This window comes from Nesoenas mayeri (genome assembly GCF_963082525.1).
Source record: "Nesoenas mayeri genome assembly, chromosome: 2".
NCBI lineage: Eukaryota > Metazoa > Chordata > Aves > Columbiformes > Columbidae > Nesoenas > Nesoenas mayeri.
Genome location: NC_137543.1, coordinates 121,532,619 through 121,558,535, shown reverse-complemented (window position 1 = coordinate 121,558,535; position 25,917 = coordinate 121,532,619). Strand labels below are relative to the sequence as shown.

At 39.3% G+C, this 25,917-nt stretch overlaps 1 protein-coding gene across 5 annotated transcripts in view; it reads left to right on the top strand.

Moving 5' to 3' along the window:
• The window catches only part of RBMS3 (RNA binding motif single stranded interacting protein 3), a gene marked incomplete at both ends in the record, with an annotated part of 435,160 nt that overhangs the window by 103,632 nt on the left and 305,611 nt on the right, over positions 1-25,917 (top strand). For all 5 annotated transcript variants that reach the window (XM_080338490.1, XM_080338489.1, XM_080338487.1 and 2 more), the window contains one exon: positions 20,487-20,545. In XM_080338490.1, the coding sequence (XP_080194616.1) occupies positions 20,487-20,545 (59 nt within the window). The remainder of the gene's footprint in view (positions 1-20,486; positions 20,546-25,917) is intronic.

Here is a 25,917-nt window from a genome sequence, read left to right as displayed (position 1 = left end):
CATGGATGCAAACAGTTTTTTTTATCCTTTACCTGATATCATTAAAATTTTGTTTGTATATTTACTCCCCATTAAAATAATCTTCAAATGTCTTCCATTGTTACAAACAAATATTTAAGTTGCCCCAGTAGGCAATGGACCCATCCTCTTCTTACCTGGACTCTTTCATCAAGGAAAACAAAACTATAGGTCAGAAAATGCCCACAGGACTACAGAAGGCTCCATCTGGGATGGGAACGTTCCCATTGTCAGGAAGAAAGGCAGAAAAATAATCTGCGTAAAGTAATAAATGAGCACCTGCACTCTTCGTTGTCTTGAACGTGCCGGTCTTTTCACTGGAGTGTGACAGAGTGTCAATGAGAGTTTCTTATCTCCTTTCAAGTTGGATGAACCTGATTTAATGGAAGATAGGGGAGGGGGCAGTGTTCTTAGACACTGCTGCAGAAAACATTTCTTCTGATGAACTTTAATTAAAGTCGTTTGGGAAAAAAAAATTATACTCGTAACAAAACAGAGAGCTCATAACAGAAATATTGAGTCTTCTGTGTAGTGGTGTGAAGGGCATGACTGCAACAGCCACTAGTTTTGCTCACTGTGTGGGAGGGATGCTGGGGGTAGAAAGAGGGCAAGTACACTTAATGAGCTCCTTCTGACCTCTCTGAGATGTGTGTGTTTCCAGTCTTGCCTTGTCCTCTTTCTTTCTTTCTCCACCATATTTTGGGTGCAGCCACTCAATAGGGGCATCACTTGTCAGTCAACAGTGGCTTTCTCTTTAGTGACCAGTGATAGAACCCAATGAATGGCAGGAAGATGTGCCAGGGGAGATTTAGGTTGGATATTAGGAAAAGGTTCTTCCCCCAGAGGGTGGTGGAGCACTGGAACAGGCTCCCCAGGGAGGTGTCACAGCCCGAAGCCTGACAGTGTTCAAGAAGAGACTGGACAACGCCCTCAGACACATGGTGTGAATTTTGGGGTTGGCCTGTGCAGGGACAGAAGTTGGACTCGATGATCCTTTTGGGTCCCTTTCAACTCAAGACATTCTGTGATTTTATGATCACCATGCATCCATGAGGTTATCTTCCCCTTACTGATGTAAGAATTTAAGAGTCTGAAAATGCTCATGGTCAAAAACACTCCAAAGGACAGACAGACTCCCTCTGCACCTTGCCTGCCTGTCAGACAAATATCCGGTTCTGTGGTGAGAGCGTTGCTCTGTGGAAGGGCCTTCATGACCATGAGACTCTTGACAGTCTGAATCTTCCAGCCTCTCAAGGTTTTCTGTAAAACTCTGGTGCTTGGTGTCTGCTTTTCAGTGAGGTGGCCGATTGATGCACTGGTGGTTTTACAAAGGTTCCTTCACTGCTGTCATTTGAGTCATTGTGGGTTATTTAATTGGAATAGTGGCAAGGAAAAGTTCTGGTTATGTTTGATTCTTCTATTTTGAAGCTTATCCACGTCTTTTAGATTAATTTTACGTTTTTGGTATTTGTGGTGTCAAGTTCAGTGGGCCTTTCTGACATGTTGTCCTTGGAGAGACGATGGCAGGAATGGAAGAGCAGAACCAGTGGCTGTATCACATGTACAGAGAGCAGAGAAGGAAGTAGAAAGTGCCTTGACTGGGATGTGGTTTATACTCCTTAGGAGTCACCAACTTTTAGGAGAGGATGGAGACACACTGCCCATGTTCTGACATTTGTGTGGCAGAAATGTGCCTGTAACCTTTGTCTGGAAGTTATGATGTAGATAATGTTCTGATCTGTTTGAGAAATACATTGTCCTAAAGCTTTGCTGGAAGGAAACAGTACCAATTATGCTTAATAATCCCCACCTCCCCGTTAAAAAAAAAGGAGGGGGGGCAGGAATAACCTGGGCACTGATTCCAGCTAGTGGCAAGAACCTTAGGGCATGCCTGTAATTTCTATACAGGGGAAGTGGCAGGCCAACTTTGGTGGCAAAGCTATTGAATATTATCGGCACAGAAACAAAAATGTCATTGTGTTCAGCAGCGAGACTTTCCCAAAGCATTCCAAACAAGCATCGACAAGAGCTCTGTGCTATGCAGCATGCAATGTCCTTCATTCCAAGTATTTGGTAACTTCCCGGAATTATTTGTATGATAAGCACTGCTGCTAGATTTGTGTTAGAAACTGAAAAGGTTGTTTGGTTTTGTGGGTTTGTTTTTGTTTTTGTTTTTTATGTTCATGATAGAAAGAATTTCTTAGAATTTTTGCATCTACATCAGAGGTTTTATGTTCACCTTGTTTATAAAAGAGACAGCAAAGATGGAATGTTTTCAGCCTAATTTATAAAAGATGTTGATCTGACAGTGATCTGAAAAGTTTTTATCTTTCATATATATTTTCATATATATATTCTGAGTCCCCATCATGAGCTCTAGAGAAAGAGGAGACCTGGATTTTGGTTTTCTTGCAAAGCACCAGTCACAGCTCTGGGGGCAACCCCAGATTAAATAATGAAGGTAACAGCAATGTGGAAATATAGGTCCTATTCTGAAATCAGCTCTCTGCCATCAGACACCCAGCTTCTCATAAGCTTCATGGAAGCACAGCAGTCTGTTCAAATAGCAGTTATTGCAGAATCACAGCCATGTTGTTGTTTCAGTGTAACACAGGTAATAAGTGCAGCATTTATGGCCATTACTACCTGGTGATCACATTAAAAAAAAAAGAAAAGAAAAAGGAAACAGACATGCTTTCCCTGCTTCAGCTTCCCAGTTCAGCATTTCCAGATACTCCTGGGGTTATAATCCAATTATGAAACTTCAATTATTTTCTTTAATTCACTGATTCAAGAAGAACATTAACTTTCTAGCTTCTTTATAGTAGGGAACTAGTAATTAAAAGGGATAAAATAATTCACAGATTCATAAAATTTAAGATCCAGAAGAGACCAAGCGATGGTTATTTTCTGGTTTAATTCAGGTTCTTAAATTCCCTTATCTGCTCCTGGACTGAATATAGCAATTTATTTTGATGTGAAGTATATCTTCCAGAAAAGCACCCACTCTAGATCTGAAAATATGAAAACAAAAGTAATGTACCACTGTTGCTAACAGTTTGTTCCTGTTAACTAAGTTCCCTGGTCAGAGTTTCTGACCCACTTCCAAATCAACTCTGTCGTGTTGATTTTTACATGTTGGTTCTTGGTGTAACCGGATTAAGGACCTTTTGGATTCTCTCCCTCAGTCCTCTTCCCAGATGTACTTATACACTATAATCAAGTCACTTTTCAGTCTTTTTTCTTTAATAATAAAAATAGATGGAGCTGTTTAAGTCTCTAATTATAAGACAGTTTTTTGCCAGCCTTTGGATAATTTCATCAAGGACTGCAGGGGTCATTTCAATGTTTTAAAAACTAATTATTTGAGGTTAGAGATAATTTCCTTTTCATGTTTTTGGAGATTTGTTATTATGTATAGTTTCTGTAGCCATATCTGTTTGCATGTGTCCTTAATTGGCTGAAATGTATCACTGGAACATGTCTGTTCCTGAGCAGGAGAAAGGCTGCTCAAAAGCTGCTGTGGTGTCCTAGCAGGAGTGTCAGGAGGTGCAAAATGTGCTCTGCGTAGATCACAGTACGCTGGTACTGGCACCATGTCAGAAAGAAAGGCTCATCTCTCCACCTCTGAGGTTTTGATTACCTTTAATTGTAAATCAGTCGTCTGTCCACCCTCAGCTTTGAGAAACAACAACTGATAGAATGAGAAAACTGCAGCACCCTTGCAGCTTTATTTTAAAAATTAAGGAATTTGGATCTAAGCTGTACCTAATCTAATTTTGTAGAACTTAATTTCTCCACTCATCTTTAATGTTTCCTGTCCCCTCTGCTTTATTTAAATCAACACCAAATTTAGGATTGTCTGTTAAATGGAGTATAGCTATGAAGTTTTTTAATTACTCTATGATAATTTAGCACAAATATTTCAATATAAAGTTTATTAAGTGCCTTATGAACTGCCTAACAAATGAATTCCTATCACGTATTCAGACATACAGCCAGTTCAAGGAGCTGAAGGATTCATACAGAGCAGTCTCTTAACTGTCAGAATAAAATGAACTCATAGCAATTGCTTCTAAATGGAAAGGAAAACTGGTGGCTGCAGTGGAACAAAATGGAATATGACCAAGTCACTGGTGAGATTTAAATCAAAGCAGGGTAGTGTACTCATGCTGTGATTTTGCTCATTGTCTAATATAAGAATTGGACTAAAGACTTGATTGATTGCAGGTCTTACAGGCGTGGGACACAGACTATAATGATATAGCTTTTAAATACTATCAGCACTTTTAGGACTTCTGGTTATTTCATCTCTGTTTTCAGTGAGTGGTAAGAAAAACTTGGCTTTGTTAAAACATGAATTTGCCATCGTTAGTTCTTGTCAGGCTGCTGCATTTGTTTGGTGCTTCTGACTACACTTAGCTATAGAGAAGCAAGAATTTCTCTTAGTCTCAAGACCACAACGCTTGTCCCCACTGTATCACTGCCATGCTGTCCTCATGGTATGTTGGGGACATGGAGGTCCTGTGAGGTGAACACTGGCAGCTGAGTCTCCTGCTGGTGCTGTGTAGGTATAGCTGGGTAGGTAGAGCTCTACTAGCCAGCATATGAGGTGTTTCTTGGTGAGGAAGAGGTGGGTCAGAGTGGCAAGAACAGGGACTACATGGCAGCTCCTTGGATGGTAGTGTCTGTCAGTCCAATTTAGTGTGTACTGGCCCAGCTACGTGGAACAAAATTTAAATTCCTAGTCCTCCCTTATTACTTTTTTCCATTTCCCCCTGCCACCGTGCTCTAAAGAGGGATATTTCTGCCCAGTAGTCAGGCTCATCATTTGCTTCATAGGTGCTGGTTAGTGGTGAAAGGGTATTGATGAGAAAGCCTGTGTTAAATCTCCCTTCGGAGGCTGCCCTAGAACTACTACAACTCACGTACACGTGGCATTTTAATCTCTCCGCGAAGACTTCTGAAAGGGATTTTTGAAGGACTGTGGCACTATTTAGTAGCTGTCACCAGTGTGTGAGGCACGCTCTCAGTGGAGAATTTAGCAGCCCTCGGTTGCACCTGGAGTCAAAATGTCGCCAAGTAAATACATCTCTATCTTTTCAGACTGCCAAGTCACGGCAGCACCGTGCAGGACTCGGGATGCTGCGCTCGTGAGAGGGATCTCGGCACTGTCAGCAGCCTCCCAGGGCTGGGCACTTTTTTCAGCCAGGAGACCTGCTGTGGCAGGCCCGTCTGGTGGGGATGTCAAGGCGAGCTGGACATGCTGAGGGCTCGTGGGACTTGGGCCGTGTGCCAGCAGCAAAGTGCTTGTTGCCTCCTAACGAGGTAGCCCTCCGGTCCTGCTATCAGGAGGTCCGCAGCTGGTCTGCTTAATGGTATTTAGTAACAGTCTGTGCAGTAAAGCATGCTCTCCTGTTACACAGAAATCCACTAATGCTGGCATCAAGAGCGGCGGGTAATTCAATCACACCCACAAAAATGATATTAACATAACATTAAAGAGCTGTGTAGACTAGCAAAAGACAGGAAATTATGGAGTTCAGGCCTGAAACTTTATCCTTAACTCACCCATATTGTGCCGAGGTATTTGGAAATTTCCATAGAGTGTGTGATTTTATGGAACCTACAGTGGGGCGGATTGTCCTGTTTGTCTGCAGAGGATTTCCTCAGCTAACATCAGCCAGCATTATGAGAATTATGTAAAGAAATCCTGGCACAATTTACAGAGCGTAGCTGGACAATGTGAGCTTTAAATATGAATTTCTTGGCTTGGGCAGTTTACCCACCCCAGCATTTCTGAAGTGCTGCATCAGGCGTTAGCTGTGTTTGACTTTTTGTCAGACGAAGTTGCAGTTCAGTGGCTGAGCCACTCTCCCAATTTCAGAACTAATTTCTATGTGTGTGGGGTTTTTGTTTGTTTGTTTTGGGGTTTCTTTTTTGTGTATGTGTTGGGTTTTTTTCTGTTCAACAGTCACGAAAAAGATTTTTTTTTTAAAGTTTACCTTTTGATTTAAAGATACTTCTATTTATTTGAGGCAAATTCAGTGTAACTAAGCTGAACTATACTTAAAAAAAAGCTCTTCACTTATCTTTTGGTCTTATTCATAGTTTTCCTTTTTGGTCCTGCTGAAACTGGTAATGCAAGTCAGTAAGCAAGATTAGCTTAATCACATAAAAATCTTTGGTAGGAAGCGGAAGAGAAGAGGTTGACTGCCCCATCTTCTTCCTTGTGGCTTCCAGTCCTCCATTGTACCTCCCTGTACCAGCAGGGACATGGGGAAGTTCTTGCAAGAACCCCATGGGTCAAGAAGGAGATAGGGAGTCAATTTGCAGTCTGATGCTTATACAGAAGGCTTAAGCTGTTTTGTGAGTACAATAGTTTTATTTTACCCGTTGGCAGCAGAGCCACCCAAGAGCTAAGGGGAGAAATGTCTGTCACTCCAAGGATGGGACTTCATTGCAATCAAAGATGACATTGTGGATCTCCCAGAGATGGTGAAGCCAGGAGGCATGGTGCTTGTAAAGCAGCTAAAACAACAAAAAGTGCAGCCTATGGATGTTTTCTAACATCTTCAGGCAGGTTTTGCAGGCTGTGCTGAAATGCATTCTTTCCTTGGATAGCCTGATACTGGTGCCCAGGTAAAACCAACATGAGCTCCAAGAGTTCATTCCCGTGTGGCTCTGCAAGAGAGAGAACTACATGATGGTCATTATTTGGGGAGATTTAAAAATTTTAATCTAGTGCAGTGGAACTAAAGAGTGGCAGAAACCAACAAGAATTATTTAACTCTGATAATAGCTCATTTGGAGATTTTTGTATGCTACTTTCTGCAGATGATGAACTCTTGGTGTGATTAAGCTCTGAGGTTGTTCTGATTTTCCCCCATGAGGTTTCTGTGCTAAGGAGCTGGGGGAGGAGTGCCACCGTGTCTGTCTCTGTGGTGAACAGGATGGTCATTAATGACCATGCATAGAACAGTAGGATGACTGTATCCTAGGGGAAATCAATTTTCTGCAGAGAGCCTGGCTTGTAAAGAGTAGAAAATTTCCACTGAAGAGGAGGAGGGGAAGGGGAGATAAAATTGGCAGAGCAGGGATTAAATAATACAAAAGCTTCCAAAGTGAGGGAAGAGTCAAAAGGCTTTCTGTTCAAGGTAGATTTTTTTATTGTTTCCTGTCAAAATTGAACAGGTCTCGAACATGCTGATCTTGGAGATGGGAGAGAGAATGGCCTTCTGGAAAAGGTCTGGGAAGGGGGACATGATGGGGCTGGGGAGAACACTGCCTGAGGCTTCGACAAACGGTGATTCTTTTTTAAAGTGCTTTTCTTTTAGGCAGAGCACAAAAATGCAGAACCCAATCAGTACAATGCATTTAACTTCCTGAAGGAGCATCTGTATTGTGGATACTTCTGGGCTTTAGAGCTGTGCAGTGAAAGCTGGGGCTAGGTTAAGGCTCGCTGAGGTAACTCCATGCTCTCCTGCAGAACCTGCATGACTGTGGCATGGATGGGTCATTGTGTTCCTCACCGTGTGTGGGTGTAGTTGACAATTCAGACCTGAGTAATTTTCTTCTGCCATTCTCCACTCTTACGTGTTTGCGTGTTTTTGAATCACAGAATTTCACTGCAGCACTAAGTGTCTGTCTCAACTTTGGGTGGCCCGGTGGCCATGGAAGTCCTACCCCACACTGGAATGATTTGTTTCCCTCATCTTTTCTGCTGATTTCTCGCTGCTTAAACCTTGCTGCTCCAACCTTGCTGCTGCCTTATAGACAGGGTGGAGAGAGCTTGTTTTTTTGAGATGCTGTCATTTTACTCTCATAACAGATTTTGAAAAAAAACTATTTCACAGGAGAGATAAGGGGGCTAAACTGTAACTGGTTTTAAATATCATCATTCAGATAACAGCACTTAAGAGTAAATTTGCTTAGACTTTGTATGTTTGTATGTTTATGTATCTTAAAAATGTAAACAGACACTAGCCTTTAAATCTCAAACAAGAGGATGGTTCTTTTCTGACTCTGCTCAATATTAAATGCTAAATGAGAGATAACATTCCCATAAACATGGAAACTTGAACAAAGGAGCAGTTGTCCTGAGAATGTGTGAAGCAAAAAGAAACTGAAGTCTGATCTTAGGAAATAGTCTTACAAAATTGAATGTTGCATGTAGAGTAACTTTTAATGACTGTCAGAAACTGCAGAACAGGGCATATCTACAGGTCTTTCTCTTGATCTCAGTGCTGTCTGTAGCAAACCCAAAGAAAGCGGAGGGCAGAGGCATGTGGGAAATGAATAGCTGGAGTGGACCTTTTCTTCTGCTTTGGCTTCATGTTCAAGGTGTTGGACTTTTAAGAACTTTTTTTAATGAACAGTAGAAAGGGAAAGGGTTGGAAACTCCCATGATCTGAGTAAGTGGGGAGAAAGGGTGCAAATGCTTTTGACGCATAAGTACATGGCCTGATACTGCAGATGCTTGTTTTGTGAGAGTTGGCCATAGGGCGCATTCAGGACTGTTCTGAGTATGAATTAAATTGTTCATAGCTGTAAATATTTGCAGACCATAGGTCTGTTTCTTGTAGAATGTGTCTTTGACACATGAAGACCGACCGTGTCCCTTTTGCATTTGTTTTGAGTTTTCATTGCTTCTGATGGGATGTTCAAAAAGCCATCAGCTTGCCTGTAGAGATGATCATTGTACATTTTGTGTTATTAATTTTTAAAATCAGAACATTTGGCAGACTATATTTTGGCTGCTAGAGTATAATTTATCCATATAGGATATACTTGCCATTTATGTGTGATAGCAGTAGTAAAGTGACAGGTGTCAGCACTAGAGTTTTCATAAATCCTTAAATCCAGCTCTTTTTATAAAGTGGGGAATAGAACACAGGGTGGATTTGTTAGTTGTTATCTTATTTTTGTCTTCACAAGGTGGTTTTCTGGGACCCAAAACATGCACCTGCCAAGCAGTATATTTTTTCCCGTAGCTGAAGATGTTCGCTAATATTTGATGAAGATGTTGCCCTTGGTGTTGCCAACCCTCAGAAGTTTATTGCGATGCACACAATATTTGTTTCTTAAACCCTTAGATCCTGAGGCATGTGATGAGATGGGAATCTCAGCTTTCAATTTTTGTAAAAATGTAGGTTTCTCTCCTTCATGACTGTGAAAAGAGGCATGAAAATACAACCCAAGTCTACCACAAAGGCTTGAAATATATAAGCAAAATAAAAGGACATCTCCGATTTATTTATTTCTCAGTTATTTTTTAATACCAAAAGTTTATTTCAAAACTTTTTGGTGTAGTAGAGGGCAACGGAATTGTCAGTACTATACTCCTTGTCCAGTTACAGGAAGAATTGTGGGTTTATCCCAGTGAATCACAGTTCTCTCACTTTAAGTGTGCCTAATACTCAAAATGAGGTTTCAGTTTTTCCATGGATATCTTTATATGGTTTGAGGATTGTATCTTATCCCATTAGTTTATTTGAAGGCACTTGAAGGCAGTAATATACAAAAGTCTTTTTTTGAGGGCTCCCAAGCAACTGAGGCTAATCTGCTTCCAAATCCAGTGTTACTGATCATATTTCAAGATGTGCTCACTGTATTTTTCAGTGAGTCTTTCCTTCCTGGGGTAAAATTTCCCAGCAGAAACCTAAAATATTTTCATTCTTGCTCCTTCCTCCAGATCTGCCCATGTGTATTTCAGAAAGCATGGGTCATATAGCCCATCTTTTTTCGTATCTCTCCATCCAAGGTTCTGCTTGGCAGGACCAACCGAGTGTCCTTTTAAGGACAGAAGACATTGAATATATAAAGACTGTATTTATTTAATGAATCCAATGCCTTATCTAACCCCTTCGTGGTCCACGTTGGCTGTTTCTGGGTGTGAGCTGAACCACAGCAGAGCACAGCAATTGCCAGCATTGGCTTTTCTTCTGTAGGAGCCTCACGGCCAAGGCGTCCAGCGGGAGAAGCTGGCACAAGGCCTGAGTGAGGAGTGTGTGGTTGACTAAGATTTTGTTTGTCTTGGGCTCACTGGTTCTCAGAAGTGCTGACTGATCAGCAAAGAGCTACAAGACACGCTAATTGTGCTGTATTCCCTGCCCCTCGCTGTTATCTTTAAGTGTAACTTCAGCGCTCGAATGTAGAAAATAATGAGGCAGCTGCTCCGTTGGTGTGAACTGGGGCAGATGGAGGGCATCATATTTCTGGAAAACAAAAGCCTGATCCAAAGTGCAGTTTTTAATAAGCCCTTCTTCTCCAAAAAATATTTACCAGGCTGACACAGGGAGGCTAATAAGTTCAATTTTGTTCATCTTTCTTGGGACAATAAAGAATTATTTATATAATAAACAAGGGCTTAAACTAAATAACTTTTTAAACTGTAAATGTCTTTTGTAACAGGTGACTTCATTTACTGCTGTATTTGTTTACAGGTTTTTAAAGATTTTTGAAAACATAAAAAATATTAACACACAATTCTTAAATTCTGTGTCTGTATTGCATGCTGGGCAGCTTCATCTAGTTTGAATTTTAATGCTGACAAAGCTGTCACTTTAGAGAAGGTTTTGGAGAATACCTGCTTTGGGATCCTGGCCTGGGAGTTGTGATGAGTTACCAGCAAGAACAGATCTGTCTTCTGAAAACTAACTACTGTAGTAGTTGCACTGAGGAAAGCAAAGCACACACTGCCTGGAAACATGCACTTGTGTGGCCTGTGTAAGTCTGGTTATTGTATTTGGGCTGTAGGGAGGACTTTCCACACCAAACAAGCACATTAATTTATGAGCCTACAAGCAGGCTTTAACCTTCAGAAACATGGATCGTCCTGGTGTAAGTTCAACTGGGCTTCTTACATGCCTGAATTTGTACATGTGCATGAGTATTTAAAAATATTGTGGACAAACAGCTTATCGAATCTGCTTCCACACCCTCTCCTGAGGCTGTCTTTATGTTATGGAGTTGCTCAAATAAATGGACTAAAAAAATCTTTGCTTTTCAAAATATACTGGTGGAGTTAACTAAAATTCAAATAAACTCAAACCCAGAAGTATTCTGTCCCAGTCCTGGGTAAGCAGTGTGAACTTTTGTCTGTGTAATTATAAAAATCCAAATCCATGCTTTTGTTGGTTTTCCTTAAAATTTCAGGCAGAGAATAATGTGCTCCTCTGCACCACTTTTGTCAAAGTTTGGCCTTTGAAAATGAATGCAACTCTGACAATCCAGCCCTGGAAATAAAAGGATTGAAATAAGTATACTGAAGAAAAAGAAGCAATTCTATGATGTAGTTTCTGAAATATGTATTTTGCAATGTAAAAATCCTAAGAAGCAGTTCCTCTCAAAGCTACTTTGTTTCCAAAGGCATCCCAAATACCTGGATTTTTCTAATTTGTAAATAATGAAATGGGAGCTCTGTGAGCTCAAGAATTCTCACTCACACATTTGATTCAAATGGCCTCTGTGTGAACTCTATAAAATGCTTTAGCTTTAAATTATCAGTTTGAGTTCATGGTCCCTGCTGGTAGCTGGAGTTCTTGCTTTTTTCTTTAACTTGTTTTCTTTTTTATTCCTTTTCTTCGCTGTTATTGGAGAGGAATCATCTATATGTATGTATGTATATATGTTGTGCGTATGTATATATATATTTTACAATATGTTGCAGTCATTGAATTCTTTTAAGAGTAAATTGTTTTAGCGAAATGTCAGAAAATCTGCACAAACCGAATGCTCAGAGTTCCCTTGAATAATGACGCTATTGTTAAATGATTGAATACTTTAGAGATTAATATCACGGTATGCTGGCGCGCTGGTTCATACCAACTGTAATTTAACAATGAATCCTCCATGAGTAAACAAGACTCTGAATGAGAAATTGGATGCAAGACAGTACAGCATGCAAGAACATACAAAGTAAATATATTCGACACACAGGGATGATATGTTGGGGGGTTTTATTTCCACCATATCTGAGAGAATGGAACTGTTGGTTAAGGGAAATTCTTCAAGGTTAAAGATTTGCTTAATTTTTTTTCTCCAATGCTAATGACCAATGTCTTTACAGTAGAAAAGTTGGGTTTGGATTGTATTTTTTATTTTTCATTTTCCCCCACCCTGTTCTTTGAAAATTAGGGTATGCCTGGCATTGTCATTTGTGACAGACTATGTTAAACTCCCTGTCATTCTGTGAAGTGTTTCAGATCGCTAATCTGTCTTCCCAGTAATGCTTCCTATCATCATATAGAAAATTTAGCAGTGCTACTGAGTGTATGCAGACAAAAGTTGCATTTTATTTTTTAAGACATCTGAATTCTTGCAAATATGGAGTAATTAGTGGTTGAAGATTTAATGATGGCCCAGAAGAAGGACTGAAGTGTTCTGCATGAAATCATAGTTATTAATTTGTGCATGAATTTCGTTTTCCATACTTAATTTAGCAACTGTAGAATATTTTGCTAATTAATTATTAACACTGGTTATTTGTCATGGTAAAACTGTGAGAGAAAAACATAGCTTTCTATCAAACAAAAATATAAATGTCAGAATTTTAATTTAAGTATGATTACAATAATGTAATCACATTTTAAATAGTATTAAATAGCTTCAATACTCAAACGTACAGATATGATATGAATATAATATATAGCACCAATTCAAAATAAACAGCGCTTAGGAATAAAATTGCAGCTAAGAGCCAAGTGTCTTACTTGCAACAAACTGGGGGAAAACACTGTAAAATATCAGACTTTTATGTGGAGTGCCACTTTAGTAAGTGGCATTTTATTCTGTCTTGGGTATCAAGAGTGTGACAAATCTGTAGCCTTATTAGAAGCACTGTGAATAGGATTTCAGCTTGTACCTACCGAAGGCAATGAAAAAACTGCCTTTCATTTCTGCAGGTGTTGGATCAAGCCACTTGATTTCATTTACATGCAGACAAAATTTTATTTTTATTTTGGCAAGGAAAGGAACAAGGCTACAGAAAAAATTACCTTTGAACGGCTGAAGTGACATACAGCTTACAGGGCTGAAAGTTCAAGTTCTTTTTATTTCCAGAAATTTCGTATCTGTTTAAATTTCATTTACTTTAACTTCTGTTTTACCTGGCTTAATTGCCCAAGTAGTAAAAACAAATGCAATAAGTCTTCAGAGCCTGTACACTTCCATATGGGACTGATTTTCCAGAGGTGAATGTGCATGTAATGTTTAAGAATGCAGATTAGCTTGAATAGGAAACATGTCTCTTTTTCTTGGTAAATATCTGCATTGTCCTGTAAATACATTTCTAACTTGAATGTGAGCTGCTTCTGTCGTTTCAGTGAAGATGAAGGTGAGGTGCATTCCTGTGCTTCAGTAGCAGTAGATTTTAGGGACACTGGAAAGGGAAGCTAACATTTCAACAGCGGAGGGTTTTTCTGGTTGTTAGTGTTTCTACACACATTTTAAGTTTATTTACAGTATTCTCTGCCATAGGTTGCTGAAATTTTACAAGAAGCAAACCTCACTAAAACTACCAAGTTTTCCGTATTCTTCAGTAAAAGAGCACCAAAGGGCTGCTCCAGGGCTATATTGGAGCCCTGTGATTTAGAGAAATGGTGCTTGTATCTACTCCTGAAAAGCAAGATTTCTGAATATGATCTGTAAATGCATTGCAAAGTCAATGGCATGATCAGTAATCTGAAGTAGCCTTTTAGGTTCTTTCCTCTTAACATGGAGCTCTGACTCAAGAGAATGGTATGATCGTGGGTTTTATCTAAAGCCATAATAGTGTTCATAGACATATGCATATAAGGCTTTTATGTTTGTTTTTTGTTTTTTGTTTTTTGTTTTTTTTTTAAAATTTTTTCTCTCATACTTCTGTAAAATATATTTTCAGTGGCCATGAAATGATAGTGGATAATAGGCCCATGTACGAGTCAAATCGCTACATCCTTAGTAGTAAATATCTGTACCAGAAGATATTATTGAATATGCATACATTCTTTCAGTGGTTCAGCAGGTTGCATTCTCTTGAAAATCCACTCCTCATGGATGCTACGCTATTTGTTACTGTTTGCTTAAAACTGAGCTACTGACTGAATTGTTAAGAACAGAAATACATGGTCTGAGTTTCAGAATTGCTGAGCAAGACCTGCTCTCACAGAATTCAGTACTAATGACTCAGGAGCTCTTCTGAAAGTCCAAGACCATTTTAGATGTGCAGCCAAATGATTTAAGAGGCCCCCCCTCCCTTTTTTGTGCTGTTTTTGAAACTCTCGGACACGTTGTTACTCTAAATTGCTGTACTAACCTATATGTGCATTTAGTGAAGGAATGATTTTTGTAAACTTGACAGGCAGGCTGAAGTAAGTAGAGAAGATGGAGAAGCTACATGTTACACTCTTAAAGAAGTATGGTCTTATTAATCCAGAACATCATAAATCCCCTGCAAGTACCTCTGGGCTGGTTTGTGAAAATAAAAGGTGCTCTGAATTGCATGAATTTCGTTACTGTATTTTTATGTGAATAAGAGTTTAGTCTTAGCTTTTCCTTTTAAAAATTAAAAATAACACACAAAAAAATAGCAACAAAGCAGCTCAGTCTTTGTTAACAGATAAATAGTAACATTTTATATTTTTCAGAAAATCATAAGCATTGAAAATGTCATGCAGTAAATGAAATGCCCAGAAATGATCATGCAAATCAGAACTTTCTTTCTGGGTGAATTTCCCTTTTGTGTGTATTTGGATGTCTTAGGTTCATGTGGCAGCATATAACAGGAATAACTTCTCTCCAAGAAACTCAACAGCAGTTCCTTCTGGCTTTCATAATGTGGGCTTTTCTTTTTTCCCCTCCTGAAATCCATGATTTTCCTAATAGAGTCTGCTTTAAACAAAATAAACCCAATTATGCTATTTATATATTAATTCACAAGAATGAAAGAGCCTCAGAGTTGCTTATCTAAATCCAATTACTGCTGGTCAAATTCATCCCAGTACAAAAGTTCCCAAGATAAAAGCATATATTACCTAAATGCCCAGAAATGCAGACTGTTTTCAGTTGGATGAATTGTGCTGTGAGCAATGCGAAAGGCCTTGAGTGAACTCTAATGCTGGGGATGTAATTATTAAGCTCTGAACTTGGAAATTACATGGTAACTCCATTGGTTTAACTAAGCAAGGAAGAATTCTGTACACTGGTTACTTGGGTTTAAAGCCCAAGTTTCACATTATTGAAAATATAGAAGCAGTAACTGGAAATGAGCAAAAGCTGTGTTTGGTACATGCCTCTGCACCTGTGGCGAGAGACTTGATCTGTCCCTCCCGACGACCATTTTGTGTTACAGGACTCGCTGCGGCCAGTCCAAAGGCTGGTTTGAAGAACAGAGTAAGACGTACATATACCAGAGGCTTTTGTTTTCCATAACGACATGGAAAAGCTGAAAAACTTGAGTGTCCCCAGCCAGTCGGGCCTCCCAATAAATCTCTTTGTTGACCCAGCAGCTCTTGTTAGTGGCTTCCCACCTTGGTGTATTGCCTGCCAGCAGCGGGGTGGGTGGCACCTGGTTCCTCTGCCTTGAGTTAGACCCTGGCTGAATCTCACTTGCCTCCTACCCCTGGTCACCAAATTGCCTTCCCTGCACCCCCAGGGAAGTAGAAATGCCTCGAATCCTTTCCATACTGTGCGACAGCAAATTCAAGTCAATTTGGGATCAGCTTGGGTAGTGGGTAAGTGGTGTCACTTGCAGCTTAACTACTTCCCTCAGGAACTGTCTCCATCTTAACAGCAGTTATCAAATAACTTCCTGGGAATGACCGGGTCGAGCTTTGTCTGCAGTGTAAGTGCTGATCGACCGCCTGCCTGCAAGCTCTTGAAATGATCTGTTGATACTGCAACTTTGATGTACGTTAAGGGCTTATTCTGCGATGCTTGCATCTTTCCCGAGTCTGCTGAGCAGTCAGAAAATGTGGGGTGCAGTGGGATGGGGCTCTTGAGAGTGGTTTTTGACACAGCTCTGTAGCCAGGACTGAGCAGAGAGATTGTTTCTCTGTGGGATCTTCCCTTGGTCTTACCCTCCATGTGACATGGTGTGTTACCGCCCTTTGTGAGTGAAGTGGTTTAAAATGACCTTTGTCATTTTAATAGTGGATATCAGATGGCTTCAACAGTTTCAACCCAAAACAATAGATACAAGAGAAGATGAAAATGTTCATGTTTGTAAGAAGGTATTTCTGCCATGAAATTAATGTTATTTTGGAATGGAAGAATGGCTGGCCCGGGTTAAAACAGGGACAACGTGCGATGCTACTACTCTGGTATCCTCTCCCAGTTTCGGACAGTATGTGACTCCCAGGTCCATAAATGTGTCTGCTTTTAGTTTCACGGCAGATTTTCCATCCTAGAAGCTGTCTCACAGCTTTTTTGGAGAGATGCGCTCTGTGGGGCATCAGTGCGGGCTGTGGCAAGGATTTCCACAAGTGACTTTCCATTCTGGGGAAGTATCACTTTCTGCAGTTTTTAAACCTTATCATGTTCTTGGCAGTCGATATGTATTATGAGAAACAAGATAACTAGTCACCATCTCACTGCACGGGTCCTTCTTTAATAAGCTGAAGTCCTAGTCTGTATAGTTGCTCCTGACATGGAACCTCTTTAAAATATCTGGCCAGCTGTTTTAAATGAAAATTATTATATAGGAAAACATTAAAAGCATAATTGAATATAAGGGATTAAAAGAAATTTAAAAAAAACAACTAAACACATAAGCAATTTTATTTGTGCTTACTATGCATTTAGATAATACTTTGGGAAGAATCTAATGAAAAACAATGCATGTTGTACGTCTGGAAATCCTTTGAATAGAAATTTCAGTTCAGATGTTCATTAGACACTTTCTTGAGGTAGCCGTCTCACAGATTCACTGTGTCTATTCCTTTGGATACTGTGGTGCAGTAGGCTATCCTTAATGGTACAGTCATTATGTTGAAGAGTTGGTAATAAGGCATTGAGTTGAACTCAGTCCCACAAGTACCTCTCTCTGACTGAAATGTTTGATTCAAAATCTTTGAAAGAATACCTTTATGGACCGTAACTTAGGAGGAAATTGAACAGTGTTCATGTTTTCTCGTGACAAGCAAACCATACCTGGTATTTTTTACATTAATATCAGTAGTTTGTAGAACAGAGGTGTGCAGGCTGTTGGATTTTATAGTAGTTTCCATTTAAATAGAAGAAAACTAGAGGCCAGCTCTTTTGGTGCATGTGGGTGTTCTCATTGAAGAATATATTTTGATACTTCTAGGTAAATCAAACCACAGTTAAAGGTCACACAAACAGAAAGCCAAACAACTTTGGAAAGAGACATAATACCGCTCTCCACACATGCAAGAAAGAATTACAACTACATGTGTAGGAACAAAATACCTTCCTGATTGCTTGCAGTACACAAACTAACATTATTCATCAGAACTGATGTTCTGATTACTGTAAAATAATTACTTGAAATATTTAAGAAAACAGTGTCCAAATTAATTCTAATTACTTTTTTGAGGTAGTGATCAAGGTTTATAGTGGTAGATTAAACTGCCTGCATATGGCTAATTGCCTGTAACAGCGTTTTTTATTGTGGTGCCTCTTACCTCTCTGATGTCTGTTTTTGCAAACATGAAGATGTGCACGTAACTTTACGTGCTGGAGGAAACTTCTTCTGAACCAAACAGAATTACTTCTATGAGTAAAGTCCCTGGTGTAACTAAGTGTTTGCAGGATCACAGTTACGTAGCAAATAACTCTGGGAAATGTGTAATAAAAGCAGTGGAACCTCAAATGCCTGTCTCTGCTGGCAAGAAATGTTACCTTTTAGCTTTCACGTGACTTGGATTAAACAACATGTCAATTCATTAGGAGTGGCTGGACTGAAATAGTGGCTGGGTGTTAGTTTTTGTTGGCGGAAGTTTAGGTAGGAGTTGTGTTTTATTTGAAGTGCTTGTGGGTTAGCCGCTGATTTTTGTTGGATTCTTTTTCCATCTATCTGTCAGAGATCCTTTACTGTACAAGATAGGCATGTTTTTGCATGTTTTTCATGTGTTTGATTTTAAATGTAAATAGATCAAATAAATGAAGATGCATCACATGGACCAAATTTCCTATTGGGTAAGTTGGCCCACCGAACAACCATAAATCACAGTGGCAGAGAACTTGGCTTTGCCTTCCTAAGATAAGTACTCTAATGTCTTCGAAGCCAAAGTCAACTTCAGGTATTAGCACGAAGAATTATAAAACTAAGTGGAACATAAGTGAGTATAAAGACCTCAATTCGGAAAACACCTGAGGTTGGAAAAGCATGTGATCTCATAGTTAATGTTAAATCGGTTATATATATATATATATATATATATATAGTATATATATTTGGAGTGGAGCCAGCTATGGCAAAATAGACCCATGACTAACTGCCCATGTACCCGTCATGGTGAGGTGCACAAAGGCTTACGCCTGACTTCAGAGCACAAAATCTTGCCTGTTTACAGAGCCAGCAAAAAAGCCAGGGTGGTATATGGAGAGGATGAAGGCTTCTGCAATTTTCAACTTAGATTGCGCAAACTGTTAATGCCTTTAGGTCAGTTTACCTTCTTCCTAACTGGTTTCAGTCTGAAATAAAAGAAAGCAAGCCTGTTTTTCCTCCCCAAAATGAAACTTGAATGGAAACAAATGCCTTTGTGGGTTCTTAGGGAAAGAAAAAACAGTGAAATGGAAAGTCTTACATCAGTCACAAAGACAGAATGAAGAGACATGGAGAGACACTCGCCTTTATCTAAAGCTGAGTGGTCAAATGTCACTCACGGTGTGGAAGCTTCATTTGAGAACTTTGTCAGGCACAAAATTGCCTCAAATCTTCTTTGCCTGGTACCAAAGATTATATTTAGGCAGGCTGCTCCCAATCTTTCCCATTGGTGCTGCCCCACTTCATGAGATATTTAAGTTTTGCTAGATCCCAGACTGAAGCACAAAGGTCCCTTTTCCCTTGTGGGTCATGGTACCATTCCCTCTTGGGCTCCCTGTCATTTTTTGGTCTTTTTTTTTTTTTTCTTTTCTTCCCCTGGTTTACTGGCTATGTTTACAGTCTGGTAGGACAAAGAAGAGCATGGCCTTGAATATATAGTACAGTACTCTAGTTGCCTTTTATAATCCTCTTCTGTATAGTAGGAGACATGATTTTCCTTCTGAGGCAAAGAAGGGAACTGCAGCTAGGTCTTCCACATACCGGTTTCTGGACTCTAATTAGAAATCACTAACACCAAATTTATGTTGCTTTTCCTAAATATTATTCAAATATAAATTGGTTTGCCATACTTTTCAGTGGTTTATAGTTGATGAACACTTGGTTATTTCCCATGCATATCACTTTGCCATTAGAAGACACAATTTTATTATAATATTTTGTAGTAGTGTGTCCTTCATTGATGATGAAAGTTGTGTTCCATGGAAAAGTCTTCCAAATGAAAGCCCAATCTATCATAATACCAGTATTTATATGCATATATATTTTTTCTTTTTTATTTTTTAATCTGGGAAAGGACATCTGAGAGGAAGTCATCTTCATTGAAACAGCGATGAAAATATATCAGTGACTTGAGAAGTAAAATTATTTTCCTTATTCTCCTGAAGTCTTATATTCAGTCATAAATGGCCATCTTCCATGATATTTTACCAGGGTTTTGTGATATTTACTATTAAGTCTGCATTCAGTCTTAACCTCTGTGAGATAAAGACAGATAAACTATTGTATGGCATAGCTGCTTAATGCAACAAGTAGTATAATAGCTGCCTAAATTCCTTCTTCATCATGGTAAGTATCAACTTGTAGTGCAGTGTTGTGCTGTATATGGTAGGCAACATAAATTCAAATGAGTATTAACATTAATCTTGGAAAGAGCGAGGAGATGCACCTAAACCTCAAAGCTTCTGTTCACCTAAACCAGAAGGTTAGAGTGTCTGAGCGCCGGTGTGGATGCACACGTGGGCACAGCTGTGTGTGCATGTGTGTAAGGAAAGGGCCATACCTCCTGCTTTTTTGTTAATCTTGGAAGAATCTAGTCCATCTGTATTAAAACAAACCTTGTTTGGAGCTAAAAATAATAATAATAAAAAAATCTTCAAACAAACCTGATTAATTCAACTAAAGAAACATCTTTACTAGTGCTGATGCCTTAAAATCCCTACTATAATTGACATTTATGCTGGCAGGGCAGCACAGTGACCAGAAATGGACAGAATGTGGCAAATGAGCAGTGCTTTTCAGGTGAACTCTAAAGGTGTTTGTTGAACTGCAGTGAGAGAAGGAACCTCTCCAGCAGTATCAGGCAAACATTGTTCAAGAGCACTAGATCTCTTCCTCGTATATGTGTTATATGTCTGCAAAAAAACTATGTACATTATTAAAATATAATAACATGTATTTCTGATTTTTGTTTTCTCCATAGGTATGGGAAAATTGTATCCACAAAGGCAATTCTTGACAAAAACACAAATCAGTGCAAAGGTATGTGCAAAACATCCACCTTGTGAGTTCATTGTCTGTTTGAGTGATTGACTGGTGGCTTGACTGCCAAGGCTTTGGCTCCAACTGTGCAATCAACATAATGTATGATATATTACAAACATATTTAATAATACCAAAGCTTTGAGCGGTGTTTCCAGTAACATTGCTCATTAATTTTTTTCATTAACAAACAAAATGAAAATCACAAATCAGAACAAGTATCAAATTGCTTCGACAGAAAAATAAATTACCTTTTAACCACATAGTGCTGTCTGATTTGAATGATATCATCAGTGATGCAAATTGATTTCCCATATAAAAAAGATAAACCTTTGGGAAAAGTTTCCCAAACAAAACCTGGTTTAATTTTTCTATTTTTGTGAAGTCTTGGACTATGCTATTGGAAGAAGAAAATATTCTTTATGAGACAAATAGATCCACAAGTTGCAATACCAAGTTATAAAAATGATTCCTCTTCTAGCTTTATGTTCTTAATTTTTCTGCTGATGTGCAACAACATTTTTTAGCAAAATATAGTATATTTCATGTGTATGTGTATAGTTATATTTGCCTAGATAAATATTGACTGACATGTCCACTAGTGTCTCAGAATTTTTATTCATTTACCAGTCTGAAGAGCCATCAAATCTATGGGGAGAAGCACAAGTGGTATACAGAATCCTTTTGTAGTAATAAGTCCTACTAGAGTGTGTTCTTCTGTTAAGAAGCACATTATGGACAGCATTTCTATATGAATAGGTAAAAAGAAAAAAAAAACATTTCAGTACAGGAGTATCTCACAAGTGCCAGATAGGGTGTGAAGGGAAGAAGCAAAGATACTGGGTGAAATTACAAGAGAAGGCAAAATTCTTGCAGTTTTGAAGAAGTGAGTGCCTTTACCTATTGCTTGCCACAGTAGCAAGTATTCATTAACCACTCAAGAGAAAAGTAGGCTGGAAAATTGCAATTCTAATCTTAGAGAACTCCACCAACCTGGTCGATCACGGGCCATCAACCAGAAGTGGTATGGCCATGTGTTTGCTGGACATGTGTTTTCTTTCCTTGGATCACTGTTTTGGCAGAGTTCTGGTAACATTGCTCGGTCTGTATTTCTTTGAACATTACACCAGGAACAAGACTAGGGGTTTTTTGTTGTTGTTTTTGGTTTGTTTTGTGTTTGTTTTGATGGTATTATGAAGGAATACTCTAATGGGAAGAGCGTCTAGGCCAAGTGCAGAAAACCCTGGCAGGATGGCTGAAGGGGTCACAGAGATGGGTGCTGCAGTTGCAAAGCCAAGAGGTGATGAATATGCCTGATGCCAGCTGCTGTGTGGCCAGGATATTTGAGTTTTACAGACAAGGTACAATGTGGGGAGCTGTAGGGAAAGGAGGACTTGCAGCGTGATGGGGCTGCAAAGAGGCTGAGTGGATTGAATGAGCTCTGAGCTGGTTTAACAAGGATAGGGGATAGGAAAGGCTTTGGGTAGCAGCACTTGGGGACAGGGGCAGGGAGAAGTTGGGGCTTAGGCCTAGGAGAGCTGTAGGGGCCTGAGCTGCTCATGTGACAGGTGAGAGATAAAGTCTGTGATCAGGTAGGTTGGGGTTACCTTGGAACCGCTCATGACTGTCTTACACTCCAACTAAGACCTTCCTTTGGAGACAAGGACGTGTTGGTCTTTGTCCCCCTTCCCGCTGCCATGCAAGGCTGTGGTGTTCACTGTTCTCTCATGTGTCAACTCCATCCTTTTTTCCTGACATTTGTCCATCTGAAATGGCAACACCAATCAAGCAGGTGGGATTGGATTAGAACTGGACTGTGTGTTGAATAATGAGATGAAGTCCATGGGAGAAAGAAATTTGTTTGTCTGTGCTGATCTTAGCTGTTTGAGACCACCGTGTTGTCAGTGTAGCTGCTTCAGCTTCATGCCTAAAGGTTGGTGGGGAGAGTCTTGGGGAAGCATGTTCAATGATTGTCCTTAGCTTTTTGTTTTGTTTTTAAGTGCATATTTGACTGGTAACCACTCCACAAATGTGGTGCTGTGTGATCAGAAATTCCTTCCGTTCTCATTGCCAGTGGTAAACAAGGAAAGGAACGGACCCATTTGTGAAACACAAAATACGAAGTGAAAAGATTGTATAGAATATGAATGGTAGAATTTTGAGAAAGAAAAATACCTGTGTTTGGTGTTTTTTATAATGTAGCTAGCTTTGAGAGGATTATAGTAGGGGCCATATAACAGTGAAATGGAATTTTGTAAAAGTTTGCTTTCACGCTGTTGTATTACGCTGTAGGGTAAAGATATTTCTTTGTATTTTCAAAGATGGATCTTTATGACATAAGTGGTGCCATTAAAAGATCGTAAACGTAATTGGATTTATTAATAGTATGCTTTGCGGCATAAAAAGAGTAGATGTTTTTCTGCTTTAAATGCTGGTACAATTTCCTTCCTCTTCAGTAAGGCTGCCAAAAAAACAAACCAGAAAAGCTTCCCAGGGATCAGAAGTGGAAGGGATCTAAAGAGATCAGCTAGCCCGTTCCTCTGCCTGGGGGCAGGATCAGCTCTAACCCACTGCTGAGGGGCGTTTCTCTAACCTGTACTCAAAGGCCTCCAGCGGTGGAGATTCCTCAAAAGCTCCTCAGGCAATGTGTGTTCCTGCTCCCTCTCCTCGCTATAATGAGGAGTTTCCTTATGTCTAACCTAAATCTCCCTTGATGCAATTTGAGCCTATTGCTTCTTATCCCCAGTGGACATGCAGAACAGTCTATTCCTTTTCTCTTTGCAACAGACATATATCTGAAGACTGCTATGCATCTGTCTTATCTTTTCCTTAGACTAAACAATAGTTCTTTCACTTTTTCCTTAAAGGAAATTTGTTATAAGTTTCTGATTATACTGCACTTTGCTGGTCTCTCCCTAATTAGCTCACTTCTTACTTGAAGACCTTAGAACTGGGCACAGGGTGTCAGGCAGCCTAAATCTTACCATTTTCAATAGTGTGGAGCAGTTATTAATTTGTCTTCTCTGTGATCACGTGGCTCTCCTATTTGTTGATATATCGATGTAAATAACTACATATATTTAAAATACAGATTTATTTCTGAAGGCACAGCGCTGAATTATGCTAAGAGATTCTCTGCAGCCCTTGGTTCTGTTATTCTTTTCTCCATTGCTGCTGCCAGCCCAACATTCCTTATTGTGTGTTCTTCTCTGTGCTGTTGATTATTCCCTCCTAAGGCTAGTACTTCTCATTCATCTGTATTGAATTTTATCCTATTTTTTCCTGGCTACTCCTTAATTTGCCAAGATTATTCTCAAATCTTAAGTCTGCAGAGTGCTTGCAGCACTTACCTCTTTAGTATCCTCTTCACAGTTAATAAATGAAGGTAATTTGGAAAAGACTGAATAATAACAGACCTGGGGAAAACTTTTGTGGAAACCTTCATAGTACAGCAGGTAGTGCAGCACTGAGCCATTGAGAACTTCTTTTTTAAAACTGGATCTGCTAATCAATTTGATACCTCATTCACAGCAATTTTATCTAGATCATATTTCTCCCATCTGCACAATTTATGAGAGACAGCTAAAGTTTAGCTAAAATATGTAGTACTTAACTATCCATAAGACTATTTACCTGTTTCTAGATGGAAATATGATGTGACATTATTTATTCTTGCTAAATGCGTGCTGCGTGGTATTAATCACTGGTTACTTTTGAGGGTCTGTGAATGGATTAATATGTCTATTTGCTCTAAGATTTTTTCCATAAGTTGAGACTGTGATGTTTATAAAATGCAGTAGGGTGGTTTAAATTCAGGGAGATGACAGAAGAAGTTATCACGTGATTTGAGAGTTTAAAAATATATTTCAGTATCCTATGTGTGTTGACCAAGGTATACAGTAGAGGTGAAAGTGGAAAATAATTAATACAGCAAAGAAATTATTTCAAATACCCCATGTATCAATGTGCAGATCTGTTAAAATAGGGTACTGCTGAGCAAGAAGTGTTAGGTTTCCTCTTGGAAAAATGAGGGAAACACTCTGCAATGGATTTTAAGTTATTCTCCAGTATTCCTCAGGTTTTTAAAAAGATACCCACTACATTCTTGTTGTGCAAAGGAATAGTGTTATCTGAGGATTTTGCCCTGGTATGAATTAAACAGTCGGGTCTCAAGTAATCATATATGCTGCAAGGGAGTTCACCAGGGAAACCTTTTGACGTAACCTCTCATTTTCAGATTGCTCTTTGTTGGTGGCATAACTGCTAAGTGAGGCAGAGGAAAAGCAACAATCACCCTGTAATAGAACAATATATAAAACAAAGTAAGCACAGTCATGACAAAATGGCCAGAAATCACTGAACAAAGCAGGGAACAATCACATATGGAGAATAATGGAAAACAGACACATGATTCATTCAGATGTTCAAACACAAACCCCCTAATGAACAAGTCGGAGAGTTTTGGCTGCTTTTGCTTTTTCCCTCTCCCTCCCCTCTTTCCCTCTCCTCCTTGCGTATTTCCCTTCTGGGTCTACTGTATTTGCTAATTTAAAAAGTAGGGGAAATGGAATAAAAGAAACCATTCAAGAGAAACGTTAATCTGAAACGCGTAGACTCTTCTCTTTCCAGCCCTCACCCCCCGGCCTCTCCAGGCTGGCTTGCCTTAGAGAGAACCTACGTGCTCAGAGCCGAGGGAATGAGTAATGGTTGTTTCACAGTACAGTTTCCATACCTCATAGCAATGGAATACAGAACAGTTAATCTGCCAAATACACAAGCCCATTTCTTGGAGTATGAATTACTGTCATCTGCATCTGCCCTTGCAGACACTTTAATTGCGTGCATGCAGATTTACTTCCTGGTTTAATCAGGAGCTCATACAATATTGAGCATTTTGCGAGGACCTTAGAAGATGAGCACAGGAGAATTACTAAAAGTCCAAAATCTCACCTGTGGGAATTTTTTTAATAAATAAAAGCTATGAATCACAGTAATGTGTACGACACAAACACTTCAACTGCATATTCTTTATTTTATGTATATTTTTTCAAATCATGCATGACTTGATCTGTTAAATAGCAGTGTTTGTCTTAGGAGAGAAATGTGCCTAACATGATGACGGGAACTCTAGGGACTCTATTTATAATTTTAATATTTCATTATGGCATTTTTCTTGTTGAAAAATGTTAGCAATGATGTATGCATTTTTAAAATACCAAAACTGGGGACACAGATATAGAGTCATTAGGATTGCGGTGGGTTTATGGTAAAAAAATGCCATGAGGTCATCTGTGTTAACTCACCATATATCACACACAATTTTCTTTCTCCATTTGGCTTGCTGTTTTTAGACCAGGACTTAAAATTTACCA